Source organism: Paroedura picta, chromosome 5, assembly GCF_049243985.1.
Source record: "Paroedura picta isolate Pp20150507F chromosome 5, Ppicta_v3.0, whole genome shotgun sequence".
Lineage (NCBI taxonomy): Eukaryota > Metazoa > Chordata > Lepidosauria > Squamata > Gekkonidae > Paroedura > Paroedura picta.
Genome location: NC_135373.1, coordinates 37,307,424 through 37,321,318, shown reverse-complemented (window position 1 = coordinate 37,321,318; position 13,895 = coordinate 37,307,424). Strand labels below are relative to the sequence as shown.

Here is a 13,895-nt window from a genome sequence, read left to right as displayed (position 1 = left end):
CTGGACTTGGAGGGAAGCTCTTCGTGGCTGCCACTCCCCCCCCCCAAGCACCACAAAGTAAGTGCGCCGCCAGGGCATAAGTAAGTGCGCCCCATGGTGCAACTCACTAGGGCTGGCTCTGCATTTGACCTGTCGTTTCTGAAAATATATGGTTTACTGATTATGCCAATGAAGGTACTCTGTATTCTGTGTCCTGTTCCTAAGAGCATGGTGGCAAAGCAGGGTACCCCGTGGTTAGTACTTGAATAGGAGACCAAGAAAAACTGGGGGCTGCTAGGAGGAAGGGAATGGCAAACCACCTCTTCTCTTTTCACGCCTTTACAACCCACATGGCCCTGGGCATACCATGAGTTAGTTGCGACTTGATGACACACACTTATTATTAGAAGACAGTAGGATTTCACAATGGCATGGCCATATGTTTTAAATGGGGGAGCATTGCTGCCTTAAGGGCTGCGTGGAGCTCCTGCTTCAGTTCTGCTTGCAGATACATGTGGAATAGCTTGAAACAGTTGTCATCTGTACATCACCGCAGCATGTTAATATATACATTGAATGAGTGGCCAAGGCAGCTGCCCCCAGGCTTTGCTTGAGTTCCTTCTCTTCCCTCTTCCAGTGCATTCCCACATTTGAGACATACCTTGTTTTAGCCTCGCTTTGTATTTCCATCGGATGCTGCATGTTGACACTTTGCTTTCAATATTTGGTCTACTTCCCTTGTTTCTCAGGCTGAAATTAGCCATATGCTTTCTGCATTGAGAGCTGGAAGGAGGCAGCCACCCATGATGCTTTGTTGCCTTCCCCTTTGCCCACCATTTTTTTGTGCAAAATGGTGTCTGCTTGGTTTCTTCATTATACAATTCTGTGCCTTTGATGGCCTCCCCCATCTCCCCCCAAGTATACTGGATATGATTTTTTTAAAGTAGGTAATCATGTTACAATGCTGCTGCAGCATAACAAGCAAGCTGTTGTTTTTTATAGTTAGAACCAGCACTGTAATGCAATCACTCCTTAAAAAAACTGTCAGATTTTCGGGAGGATGACGAGAAGGAAAGGAAGAAGGACAAACAACTCAAAATGATGGCTGCAGGAAAGCCCCACCAATACAAGCATTTCTCCACTGGGCAGTTTCCGCCTTAAAAAATGAAATTGCTGTAACTGAGAATTCCTTAACTGTGTGGTGAGAAGGCAATTCGAGTCTACGCCTGAAAGCATGGATTTTAGTGCAGAAACAGACATGAAAGCTGGCCCTTTAAAAATGCAAATCCAAGCAATATTGCTAATGCAGCAATGGTCCTGGGCTGCTGCCTGCGAGATCACAAGCTGACCCACGACTTCTATTTCCAGTACAACTTGGGGTTGTTGGTGCTTCACAACAAGCTCCCAGCATCAGGGCTTTTTCAAAGAGGGCGACTTTGCCTCCTTGGGATGCTGTGCAGTGGCATAGATTTAGATACCTTTCAGTGAGGAAGAATCCAATTTTCCATCAAATAAATAATGACCAAGGACTCAAAATACTGCGTACAAAAGAGGGCTGGCTGAATGGAACAATCCAAACTACAAAAATTTAACCAGTTGGCTGGTACAAAACTGTAATCCTTATAGTAATTTATTTTGTAGATATTGCTTTCATATCTTTCACATGTCAATGTAAACCAATGCAAACATAAACCAAAACGGGTTCTGGATAAACATTTTTTTTCTTTTTTCAGTGGCCCGTTTTCAAGGTTGTTCTCTTCCTCAGTGGTTTGTTTTATCCTATGAATAGCCCCTCAGGCTCAACCTTTCCTGGAGGTTTCTGCTGCTCTACGGCTGTGAAAAACCCCTGTCTGGTTTATGTTTGCATTGGTTTACGTTGACATGTGAAAGATATGAAAGCAATAGCTACAAAATAAATTACTATAAGGATTACAGTTTTGGACCGGACAAAGACTCAAAATGGCAGCTGCAGGAAAGCCGCCAAATACAAGCATTTCTCCTCTGGGCACTTTGTACCGCTATGAGAGGGAGCTCTATTTTTTACCGCCATGTTGTATTACGAGTTTTGTTTTAATTGGGGTTTTATTGTATGTAGGGGTTTTATTATGTAACCTGCCACGAGCTGGCTTGCTGGGAGTGGCGGGAAATAAGTCCAAAATATATAATATATAAATAAAATAATAAATCTTTATTTTTATAACCCGCCCTTCCTAAACGCTCAGGGTGGGTACAGCATATATCCAACAATCAATAAAATTCTAAAGTCATGTATAAATCCCATTAAAACATTCTGTTTTCATAGCGCCCAACAAGTTCAGTGTTTTGGGGGGGAAGGAGCTTTAGAGGATGGGTTCTATCTCAGTTTGCGGCATTGAGGCCAACGTTTCTTGCAGGTCTATCAAGGCCCAGGCAGTAGGCCTGGTGGAACAAGCTTAGAGCATTTCTGAACATTGTTAAAAATAGGGCTACACCAACTGAGTGGCATAACGCTACATATAATCACACCTCCTGGCCTCTCCTCACCTTTTTTGTTTCATTCTCAGCTCCCATTTTGCGCTTCTCCGCCTCCATAAGTGCTGCTGGAAATGGCAGAAGAGAGCAAAGCGATTAATAAGAGACTCTCTTTCACCTGTCAATCAAGCCAGGTAGCCAATCCCCTTTCTCCATGCTTTAAAGCAGAGGTAGTCAACCTGTGGTCCTCCAGATGTCCATGGACTACAATTCCCATGAGCCCCTGCCAGCATCTGGAGGACCACAGGTTGACTACCCCTGCTCTGTGATGCCCGCTATTTTTTTTAAATCAATAGTTCTCTGTTGAAACACCTATGCATCTAATCATAGATGTGCATAGTGCTTCTTTATTGCCACCACTTATGGAATCACGAGTCTTGCTTCTTTTAAAAATACATCACATTCTTGATAGCGGGAGGGGGGAGCTTAGAGAGGCATGCTTTGTGCTACAACATTGGGGGAAAATGTTTTTTCCCTTTGCACTATTGAACGCCTATTCGTTGCTCCAGGCAGTTCACTAAAAAAAAAAAAAATAACAAACTCCCATGCCTGGGAGAAGGGAGGTGGGTTCGAGGGTGGGACATCGGAGGGGGAGGCATACATCTTTTTTTGCTGGTGGCATGCTGGTTGCTCTCCAGCAGGTAGCGCTACATATGTTAGTGAATCCACTTTTTTTGGATTCACCAATTACCGCTTTAAAATGGAGGACCTAGCTGGCTGTTTACTGCTCAAACAATGCATGTTGGCAATGTCATGTGGAGGAGCTGGAATAAAATGACAGCATTTCGTTTTTTTAAAGGGTGCAGAAATCCCCTTAGTCTTGCAGGCCCTGCAGAACTGGCTACACTCCAACAGGGCCCTGATTGCTTTTGGCAGGTTGTTCAGCCAGTCCAGGGCCAAAAGGCATTGTGGTCAAGGCCAGTTTCGCCTCCTCCATTATATCTTCTAGTGCTGAAAATTGAGCTCCACAGGGAGAGCCAGAGTGTTCTGGCCTCCCCTGACAATTTCACATCTAGCCCACTTCTTTAATACCCATAGACCCTTGTTATTCCACTTTGCATTAACCAATTTTGTAGTGTTGGGGACACAAAGCCACAAAGGGGGGAAAAACTTTAGGGCTTCCTTTTCTAGAAATTATTTATTTAAAATTTAAAACAATATTACCTCATACAGCAAACTGTGCACTTGGATATATCACAGTGTCTTAAAAAGGAAAATAATCCGGTTTTTTTTTTCTTTTAAAACTTTAAATGCAATTTTTTTGTTTTGTTTTTTTGGAAATTTTATTTACATCTGCCTAGAATGATCTGCAAGTAACACAGTTACTATGAAACCAAAAATTGTTACAAAATGTTTACAAAAAACTATATTTATAGAAATTTCTGCATGTCCACAAAGGAATATTCCCCTGAATGTCACAGAGACCAGTTTCTGTTGGTTGTTGTTGAGAAGTATGTCAAGGGATGCTTGGAACCAACCGTGGACATGCTGTCTGCATCTCCAACCATGACCAGCTCTGTCCCTCGTCCGAACAAAGAGGCAGGCCTCCGATGGTGTGACATTTTTAGAGCCTTGTACGTATTGATGATCAAACTAAAGACCGTGGGATTGTGAGAATGGGTGCATGGGTGTATTTGGAATCCATCTCAGATGACAGCTTCATACGTCAACTTCGTGACACTCCGAAGGTTGTAAGCTTATAGCTGAAGCCTGGAAGAATCCCTCACAAAGCCATTCAACTCTGTCCTCTTGCAGCACCATCTGGAGACCCGTCAATGCTGTGATTGACCCGGTTTTGCTGACCATCAGAAAAGCAGACTGAACATCTTTTGTGGGACTTCCAGGGCACTGCCCCGGGAAAAGTTTCAGCTATGGAAAAGAACACCAGCTCTTTCTACCCTGTGCTGCTGTGGGAGTAACTGCTCTCCTGACCAATTATCCCTGGTACATTCAAGTCACTCAAGAACAAATCTCAACCATCTGGTTATGTTTCCCCAAGTCTAAGAACATTACAGGAGAACATAAGAGCATGACAGGCGGGACCTGAGTCATGCCCACCAGCAGTTTGGCTTACTACTGTGTCTCCATCAGTGGATGGCCAGCACCCAGGGTGATAATAGCATGCATGCTCCACTGCATCACCTGCTTGCTTCCATGATCCGGTTGAAGTTCAGCCCTGGCACTGAAGACCCCAAATGTCATTTGTTGTTATGTAAACGCTGAAAAAAACTCGCTTAAAACAAGACTACTTTAGGAAGCAAATTAATGAAGGGGAACTCTCTCTGTTTCCGCACTGGGAACTTCACTGTTCTGGCTCCCATGCAGGACCACTAATCCGGGGCGGACGAGGCGCACCAGGCCAAATGCTCCCTGGTGCAGGAGCAGGAAGAGGCGGGGCAACTTGCCCCAGCTCAAACTCCAGTCTGGAGCCTGGCAAGACCTTTTACCATTTTACACAATGTTAAGACTTGGCTGACCAGATTACAAATGAGAACAGACTGATTTTTCAAAGGCAACTAAAAGAAAAAAGCTGTTGACTCATTAAAATACTTGTCTGTCTCAGTAGAATTTTGTACATTTTTTAAAGTTTCTCAGCGAAACCAAACCCCAAACTCCCCTCTTCAAATCTAAATAACGAGAGGCAAACTTTGAAAGATGCTTCTTTCCTATCTCCTGAATTTTCTGGAGTGGATAACAGAAAAATGAAAATGAATGCATACAAAGACCACATCCAGTGATACAATGATAATTCAAGGATTGAGGATCTGACTGAACTGAGAGTTACCGTACATACTCAAGCATAAGCTGACCCAAATTTTAGCTGAGGCACCTAATTTTACCACAATATCAACAATAATAGGTAAGTGGGACCCTCACTCGAGTATAAGCCTAGGGAGCCTTTTTCAGCACAAAAAATGTGCTGAAAAAGTAGGCTTATACTTGAGTATATACGGTACTCAGCTTTTTTTTTGTTTGAATGATGTGAATCCACTGAACAGAGCTGCATCCCTTCCAGTCTTCGCTTTGAAAGCCTGCGTGGGCATGGAAGAATCATGGGCAGTCTTGGGCCTCATAACATGGGCTGAACCTCCGCGGATCTCAGTGACACTGACCACTGTCCGTCTGGCCAAACTTTCCTCTGTTTCAAGGATATAGCTCAGGAGCTTGAGAACTACTCTGGAATGCCTTGGGTTAGTTATCACTTGAACTGTCACACGAAGCCATCATTTCCAAGTCCTGTTTCTCAAGCATGTGATGAGAAGTGAGACCAGGGTAGAAGGGGAAAGCAAAGTGCCAGCTCCGGGCTGAGAAACACATAGAGATTTGAGGGGTGGAGCCTGAGAAGGGTGAGGTTTGGGCAGGGGGGACTTCAATGAGGTATGATGCCACCTTCCGAAGTGGCCATTTCTCCTGATCTCTGTTGCCCAGAGATCAGTTGTAATCCCAGGAGATCTCCACTTGGAGGCTGGAGACTCTACTACAGGCTGAGAAATAAAGGGTGACAGGATAGGTTGTCAACTCTGTCTTGAGATATTCCTGGAGAATAAGGGGTGGTGAATAAGGCAGAATATTCCTGGAGAATAAGGGGTGGTGGATAGGCAAGGATTTCACCCAGAATTTATGGTATACCATAGTGTTTGCACTCTGGAGCTATAATTTTTTTTCCAGGGGAACGGACGTCTCTAGCCTAGAGAGCTATTGTAATTCTGGGAAGTCTCCAGGCTGCACCTGGAGATTGGCAACCCGATTGCTGGAGGAAAGGGGCAGGATTGCAATCACATCAAAATAAACAGAAAATGACGGACTGGAAAAAGCCTGTGTGATACATCTGCTAAGACAACAAAAAGAAATGGAATTACCAGTGAATCGTTCACTGCATTCATTTCCCTGGCAACTGGCAGAAAATTCAGAGGTCAGAGGAGAAAAGAGAACCATGAGATACTGGACTGCTTTAAGATCAGCTTGTAATTTCATGGCCTGAGAAATCTGCTTCTACGCTTCTATCTTTAAAAATTTTCCTAACATCCAATGTGACACGTTTTGGTGAGCTCAGAAATGTGTCCTGTGTTTTGTGTCTATTTAATTGGTCCTAAATTAATAAAAGCTACACGGGGTCAGCCCTGGTTAGTATTTGGAAGGAAGACCACCAAGGACAGTCCAAGGTCATGATACAGGGGTAGGTAATGGCAAACCACCTCTGAACATCTCCTGCCTTGAACACCTACGGGGTCCTGATTAGATGGCGTTGACTTGATGGCACTTTCCACCCCCCACCCCCCAAAAAGTAGCACAGGGCTTTTTATTCAAAGCTTACTGATCCAGTCAAATGGGACTTGCAGTGACAACCATCCTTCATTCATTATGTCAGTCGTTCCAGAGTTACTACCAGTCCTTCATGGTTCAATGGCACAGAGGAGAGGAACCTGGCTACCTGTTCTCCCTGGGCTTCCAAATACAAGCCTCTGCCCCTCTATTGTGCCTTCCTAGGATACTAAATGCCCCTGTCTCCTGATATCCCCTGCAGTCTGTCTTCCTGGAGGTCCCAAGTGCCAGCCTCGGCCAGCTGTGTTATCTTGCTGCCATTCTTCCTGGGGTTCGGTGTCTTTTTCTGGCCTCCCCAAACCTCTGTCTATTGCACAGCGTTTCTTCTCTGGGCAGCTTGTTTATTTCGATTTTTGTTCCTGCTTAAGCTTGTCTGGCAAGTGATCATTTTAATTGCCTAACAATCTGGGATCCTTTCATTTGTTTCCACAAAATTTGGCAGAGCCTATCCTTTGGGTGAGAGATACAATCAACGAGTGGACGTCTTCATCCAAATGAAATGAAAGACTTGCAGTTGGAAATGTGCTTTCTGTTGAACCCAATGGGAGGGGGGGGGGGAAGAGTGGCTGATCAATATAAAATGAATGGGGAAAAGAAGGTAAATGATGGGAAAGAATTAACCTTTTGGAAAAAAGGTTGGAAATGGAAAAAAAGGCACAGCTCTGGTGTGGATTAGGAAAATGAGAAGTGGACCAAGTGAGGTTGGAGACAATTCTCACATGAAGCCTGGCCCAGAGGCAGCAGAAGGTGTGTCCCTCTGTCACCCAGGCCCAGAGGGGGACGGGAAGGACACTGGGAAATGATCCACAAAATATGCCCTCCCATGTGTTTTGCATGTGATGACTGTTCCCCTAAGGCTGCAAGAAGACTTCAGGGCCTTCTGGGTTTCTTACGGCATGGAAGCTGGGCAGAAGGGAAGTTTCTGATGCCATGAATCCCTTCATGCTGATCAGAGCAGAGAAGGGTCCTATAGCCAGCCATCTCTAGGAACCATTCCCCCTTCTGATGGAATAGCAGACAAGAGACACATCGGGGAACTATCAAGTGAACTTCTGCAGAACTTCCTACAATTAAAAAAAAATAAACAGTGGTTCCTGGAAGCTGCAATTCATCATGGATGGAGGGCTGTGTGTGTGTGTGTGTGTGTGTGAATGAGTGATCACCCCTTTCACTTCAACCCATTTTCTCTCCTAAAGCAATCCCCTAATCTGCTTCTTGCCATAGGTAGGATAAGAGACATGGTGCGAGAACAAAATTGGATCACTGGGAAAGAGAAGCACCTTTACCCCCACTTCACTTTCCTCAGTTCATGGGACTGATCTTTGTTAAAAGCCACCTGGGACAGAAGGGGGGAGAGTTACACAGAACGTTATCTCCTTTGATTCCAGGCCTGAGCAAAGTCGCTGGGTGATATTCTGCTCTCGTCTTAAGGGATAGGCAGCCAGCATTCCTAGTGGCTTCTCCCCTGCCCACCATCTCTGGACATGCACCTGCTGTATTTGGTGAGGGACCGCCACCCCCCTCCTACCTTCCGTGCCACCGGAGGACAACACCTGGCATGAACTCGACAACTGGCAGAAGATAACACAGTGGCAAGGCCTGGGGTGTGACAGCTTCCAAAAGGCTGTTTAGAAGACTGGCTCTCAGCTCTGACGGTTTCAGCGTCTACAGAGTCGTCAGGTCTACCTGGTTATGCTAAACTCAAGTGTAAGGTCTCGCTAGCACTTCTTCTAACCCAGACCTAGATCCGCTTGACTTGGAATGTCAACAACTGCTTGCAGTTTTCGAAACTGGAATCCTAACTCGAAATCTGCCTTTGAAGCTCAGGTTTGTACTGAGAGTCCAAACAAAGGTTTGGCTTGGGTTCCAGTGGGCCGGACAGGAAGAGTTCCATAGTTTTCTGACGAGGAGGCTCTCTTTGCTCTTTGTCGTTTGGTGATGTTACAGAGCAGCCGACCCCACGGGTCCTTGAAAGCGGCCGGCGAAGGCGGTCTTTGGTCATTTGGAGAGAACGTCTCGGCCTGGAAGAAAAAGCAAGGTGGGCAACGAACAGCACCTTCTGCAGAGCAGGATCTTTCCAAGAAGAATGGGATGACTTCTAATGGCGGCTGACTCAGTGGCGCAAACACGCCCTGTCCACCTCTCCTTACTGATTCGATTTCACTCCGGCAGGCACTGCTGAACCAGGTTGCTCCTTCTCCACCCAGGGCACCATGGGAAGCTTTATCCACTTCCCCCTACCTGCACCCTGTTTCCCCGCCGTGTCACTGAAACCAATGGGGGCTGTATGTTCCCATGAACTAATTCTGCCAGGATTTGTCACGGTGGCATCTCTCACGCATGAAGCTGCTTCATACTGGATCAGACCAAGGGTCCATCGAAGTCTGTATGGTCTACTCAGACCAGAAGCGGCTCTCTAGGACCCCGGGCAGAAGACTTTCTCATCACCTCCCGCCTGGTCCTTTCAACCGGAGATGCTGAAGACGGAATGTCGGACTTTCTACATGCCGAGCAGATGCTCCATCACTGAGCCATGGCCTCTCTCCCCGGTGGTCTAACTCAACAGGGCTGAAGCCATTGCCTGAAGGGCAGGGCTCCTCCTCTAAAGCTCCGGGGATCGACACCGAGCAAAGGGAATGTTTGCAACGTGGTGGACATCTCGACTCTCCTCTTCTTGTTTCAAGACATGGAACCCACTCCGCCGGATCCAGCAGATTCCCCGCGGCGTTCCATCCTACCCGGAGAAGGCACCCGTGCGAGGCAGACACGCAGATACGATGGGCTTTCGGATGCTTAAGAGCAGCTTTGAGGTAACAGGTCACAGTTTTGCTCCTTCAAGAGAAGCAGTGGCTTTGACGACGGATCCTCCTGGCCCTCCCTCCCCCCCTTCCCCGGTGCCTCCAGTCTGTTTTGCTGGAAACCTCCTGGGTAGACCAGTTCAGGTTCCATCCCCACCTGGGGCTCCACCTCCGTCCTAACTAAAGGTCATTTTCTTTATTGCCATACTTAGAAGGAAGCATTGGAAACAGAGGGCTCTGCCATTTTTTCCTCCGGCGCTGATCAATCTAAGTCCTGCTCAGTCGCTTCCGTCTGTTTGATATGTAAACATCGAGACTCCTGGATGTATGTACGGGGGGGGGGGGGGTGGCAGAGTATGTTGGATGCCAAGTGGCCTGCAGGGCTTTACACCTTGACTTCGTTTTTTTTTTATTCAACAACAATCCCAAACAGAAGGCATCGCAGTCCAGGCTCCGTGTTCTTGTTCCGAGTTGTATGATGGCTGAAGTTGCATCGAAGGCCCTGTTCTTGCAAAGTAAAACCCCCAAACCCTGGCTCAGTTCTCCCCCCTTTCCCTGCTTCCACCACAGGGATGGTGCGGGTTTCCCCCTTCCGTCTCCATCAAGCCCCCTCCCCCTTGCTCTCCTCCCTGTCTTCTTTATGGGAACACGGGCGTCATTCCCGTGTTGCAGGTCATATTGTCCTTGCCGGGTAGCCGGTCGTTGAACGTGTGCATATTGATCACAGCATCCGTCTTCACCAGGACAGGGGGCGGGGCCTTGTGTTTCACACGTCGGTGGCAGGTAAGCGACAGGCGGATTTCGTCAGCCATGGCACTGCAGAAGGAGCGCTAGACATGAGGAAAGAGGAGAGAGAGAGAGAGAGAGAGAGAGAGAGAGAGAGAGAGAGAGAGAGAGAGAGAGAGAGAGAGAGAGAGAGAGAGAGAGAGAGAGAGAGAGAGAGATTCACTCACTGGAATGAAACCTGAGATGTGGAATGGTATGGTATAACTCAGGGATTCCCAACAAGGGGACCCCCCAGGGGTCTGCAGGCGTTCCACGGCCTTTCTACTCCTGCCTCAATGGACTCAGCCACAAGTTAGGGAACTGGCCATTTCCATTGCTTCCCTCCTCCCTTGGCGCATGAGTAAGTTCTCTTGTAGTTTCTGTGCCTGGGAGTGGATTGAGCCTGCACGCCTACTCCTGCCTTGTACTGCCTCTTGTCTCTCCATCCCTCAGTCCTCCTGAAGACTGCCCGTTAATGCAGGTAGTGATGTCACTTTCAGGTAGTGATGTCACTTCCAGGGGGCATGGCAGGGAGGCCAGCTGAGATCTCTTCCGGGGTTCCTTGGTCTGAAAAATTATTTCAGGGGCTCCTTTGGTTCAAAAGGTTGAAAAAGGTGAGCATGACCCAATCAAGGAAGCTAAACTGGGATACTTGGAAGGGAGACCACCAAGGGATGCTCCACAGAGGAAGGCAATGGCAAGCCACCTCTACTTCTCCCTTGCCTTGAAAGCCCCTTGATGGGGTCACCACAGGTCAGGTGTGACTTGATGGTACCCATATGTATACAATGACACCTGGGTAGCAAACCTTTTGGTGAACTCATGTAGGGGGGAGGAGATGCCTCCTGGAAAGGGACTCTTAGAATAAAATGAAGAAGGAATGGACTGTCTCCCCAGAACCTTCCCAGAATGACAACTGCACAGGAGCCCCCACCCTGACTAGGAGTTAACTCTGTCACCCCTGCATACCTTAACAAATGGAAGACAGCTTTCCCCTGCACCCTCAGATGTGGCCATGAATTAAAGCAGGGGTAGTCAACCTGTGGTTCTCCAGATGTCCATGGACTACAATTCCCATGAGCCCCAGCCAGAAAATGCTGGCAGGGACTCATGGGAATTGTAGTCCATGGACATCTGGAGGACCACAGGTTGACTACACCCCTGCTTCAAAGGAAAAAGATGGACAAAAGAGGGCTTTTTGGGGTGGGTGAGGCTAATAGCAACAGGTGCAGTGGTTAATGTTTGGAAAAGTTTTCATGTAAGGGTGAAAGGGTTAAGCCCTTTTTCCCCCATGGCCCTGATCTGAATTCAGCACAGCGTGCATCGTAAAGTCAGGGGCACCGGCGGGAAAGCAAGTGGCTCAGGCGGTGGCAACACCCCTTGACAGAAGACTACCCCCCCAGGCCTCAGTAAAATTGTCAAATGTTGACCGGTCCCCGGTGATAAAAAGGTTGAGGATCACTGTCCTATGGGACAGGCTTTCCATTGGTCCGAGGTGGTTTCATCCGAAACCGAATCGGCCCAGATCAGACCCTCAGTGCACATCCCTAGCTCCAAGGCCACCTTCCACACAATGCACTTGAAAAGTTGATTTTCCTGTTTTGCACAGGAAAATCCAGATGCAAAAGCACGTTGAAAGTGCTTGATCCTTTGTGTGGGGAACGGGCCCAGTCCCTATAGACAGTACCTGTTCGCGCTCTGCTGTTTTGCGTAGCTTGTAGATGAACTCCACCGTGGCTACAAACACCGAGAGGACCAGGCCAGCTGCCAGGACAATGAAGAGTCCGCCAATATTCTGGATTCCAAGGGCGCTGGCTTCTTTGCTCTCTTCCTCTGGGCAGCCGTTCCCTCGCCACCATTTCTCCTTCATGGTGTGCAGCTTGGCCTCTTCCTGGAGCTGGAGAATGGCGATGGTGATCTTGTCCCGGTACGGCGAACCTGGAAGTGGAAGTTGCAATGGAAGTGGATGTGGGGCTGGTGGCAACAGGCCTTGAGGTGGGGCAGCTGCCAGGGCTTTTGGCAGTGCACACTGCTGACCTCCACCACCTCTCTCATTTGCTAGTGCTCCATTCTCCACCCAGTGCCACTCACTGCCCAGTGGCCCTGGGAAAAGGGCCTGCAGGCAGTGGTAAACATGGGCAAGGGAAGGGTACACAGGCATGTGGGGAGGGAAACAAGAAAGTAGGCCTGTGTATGAGCCTGGTGGTGGGCCCTGGGAACTTTCTACCAGGAGTCCCTCAAAACCTGGAACCATTCCTGAGCAGATGTCCTGTTATAGTGAAATAGAAGCAAGAGCAAAAGAGAGGTAGGAAAATGGAGTCCTGGCACTGTTAGTGGTACAGAGGAGTAAGGAGCTCTGCAGAGTCCCAGAGCCCCTACCCTCCCGCAGCTCATTCACTTGAGATAGTCCAGGAAAGGGCTTTACAACGCAGGAAGGTTCTATTCTGTGTTCAAGAGGGGTTTTGGGGACCTGCCCTGACTCATCCGATACAGCAAATAAGGCACTTGTAAAACAGGAGACTCCCTGTTCTGTGCCCCAAAACAGAAGTGGGTCGCTAGCAAATGACTACAGCCAACAGGCTCTGCAGGTTTTAGGCAGCCGGCTCCTCCTATAACAACCTCTCTCCTCTATCCCCACCCATTCCCAACTGCTGCTCCCCCTCACCCATGGGTGTGCCAATCCCGTAGCCTTTGGTGTCAATCAGCCCCCCGATCTGGGTCAGGTTGCAGTTCCGTCGAGTGATATATTCAATGGTGGTGGATTCCATCAGCAGAGCGTAGTCAGAGGTGAGGGTGCGCTGGATCCCTTCGTCATTATTCTTAACCAGAACTGAAGGCTTGCTGCTCATGAAGGCCCACATCTTTTCAAAAGTAGAGATCTTGGATTTCTGGGGAACACAAAACAACAAAGGCCGTTTATCCCCGGGCCAGGAGGCAAGACTTTTGTGTCCTCTTTGAGGTCTACCATCTCAACAAAGCCTCAAAGAGCCTGCCTTCCTGGCATCTGAAAGGGCTGTCAAAGGTCCTGGAGAACTTCATCTTCCATGGACTCATGTGCTTCCTGCTAGTAGCACACCAGGATTTCAGCTAGGGTTGCCAGCTTCCAGGTACGGCCTGGAGATTTCATGGAATGACAAATGATCTCCAGACAATGGAGATCAGTTCCCCTAGAGAAAATGGCTGCTTTGGAAGGTGGACTATCTTAGAGGGCTTTTTCATATTTTGTTCGCTCGCCAATATTTGTGCGCTCTATAGTCCATTCTAAGACTGGCCACACCCAAATGTCAGGATACACTTCCTGCATCCTTCCTTGAGATGTGATGGGATCACATTCATTGGTCTACTGCAGGGGTAGTCAAATTGCGGCCCTCCAGATGTCCATGGACTATGCGAATGCTGGCAAGGGCTCATGGGAATTGTAGTCCATGGGCATCTGGAGGGCCGCAGTTTGACTACCCCTGGTCTACTGTATTGGTATTTTTCTGTCCATTTTAATGGGGTTTTAATGTTTGTTTGTTT

General features: G+C 47.9%; 1 protein-coding gene across 4 annotated transcripts in view; it reads right to left on the bottom strand.

Moving 5' to 3' along the window:
• Positions 1-7,345: 7,345 nt before the first annotated feature.
• The window catches only part of GRIK3 (glutamate ionotropic receptor kainate type subunit 3), a 250,049-nt gene continuing 243,499 nt past the window's right edge, over positions 7,346-13,895 (bottom strand). For all 4 annotated transcript variants that reach the window (XM_077337278.1, XM_077337281.1, XM_077337280.1 and 1 more), the window contains exons 14-16: positions 13,042-13,264; positions 12,064-12,314; positions 7,346-10,441 (exon numbers count right to left, since the gene is read on the bottom strand). In XM_077337278.1, the coding sequence (XP_077193393.1) occupies positions 10,250-10,441; positions 12,064-12,314; positions 13,042-13,264 (666 nt within the window). In that variant the 3' untranslated portion in view covers positions 7,346-10,249. The remainder of the gene's footprint in view (positions 10,442-12,063; positions 12,315-13,041; positions 13,265-13,895) is intronic.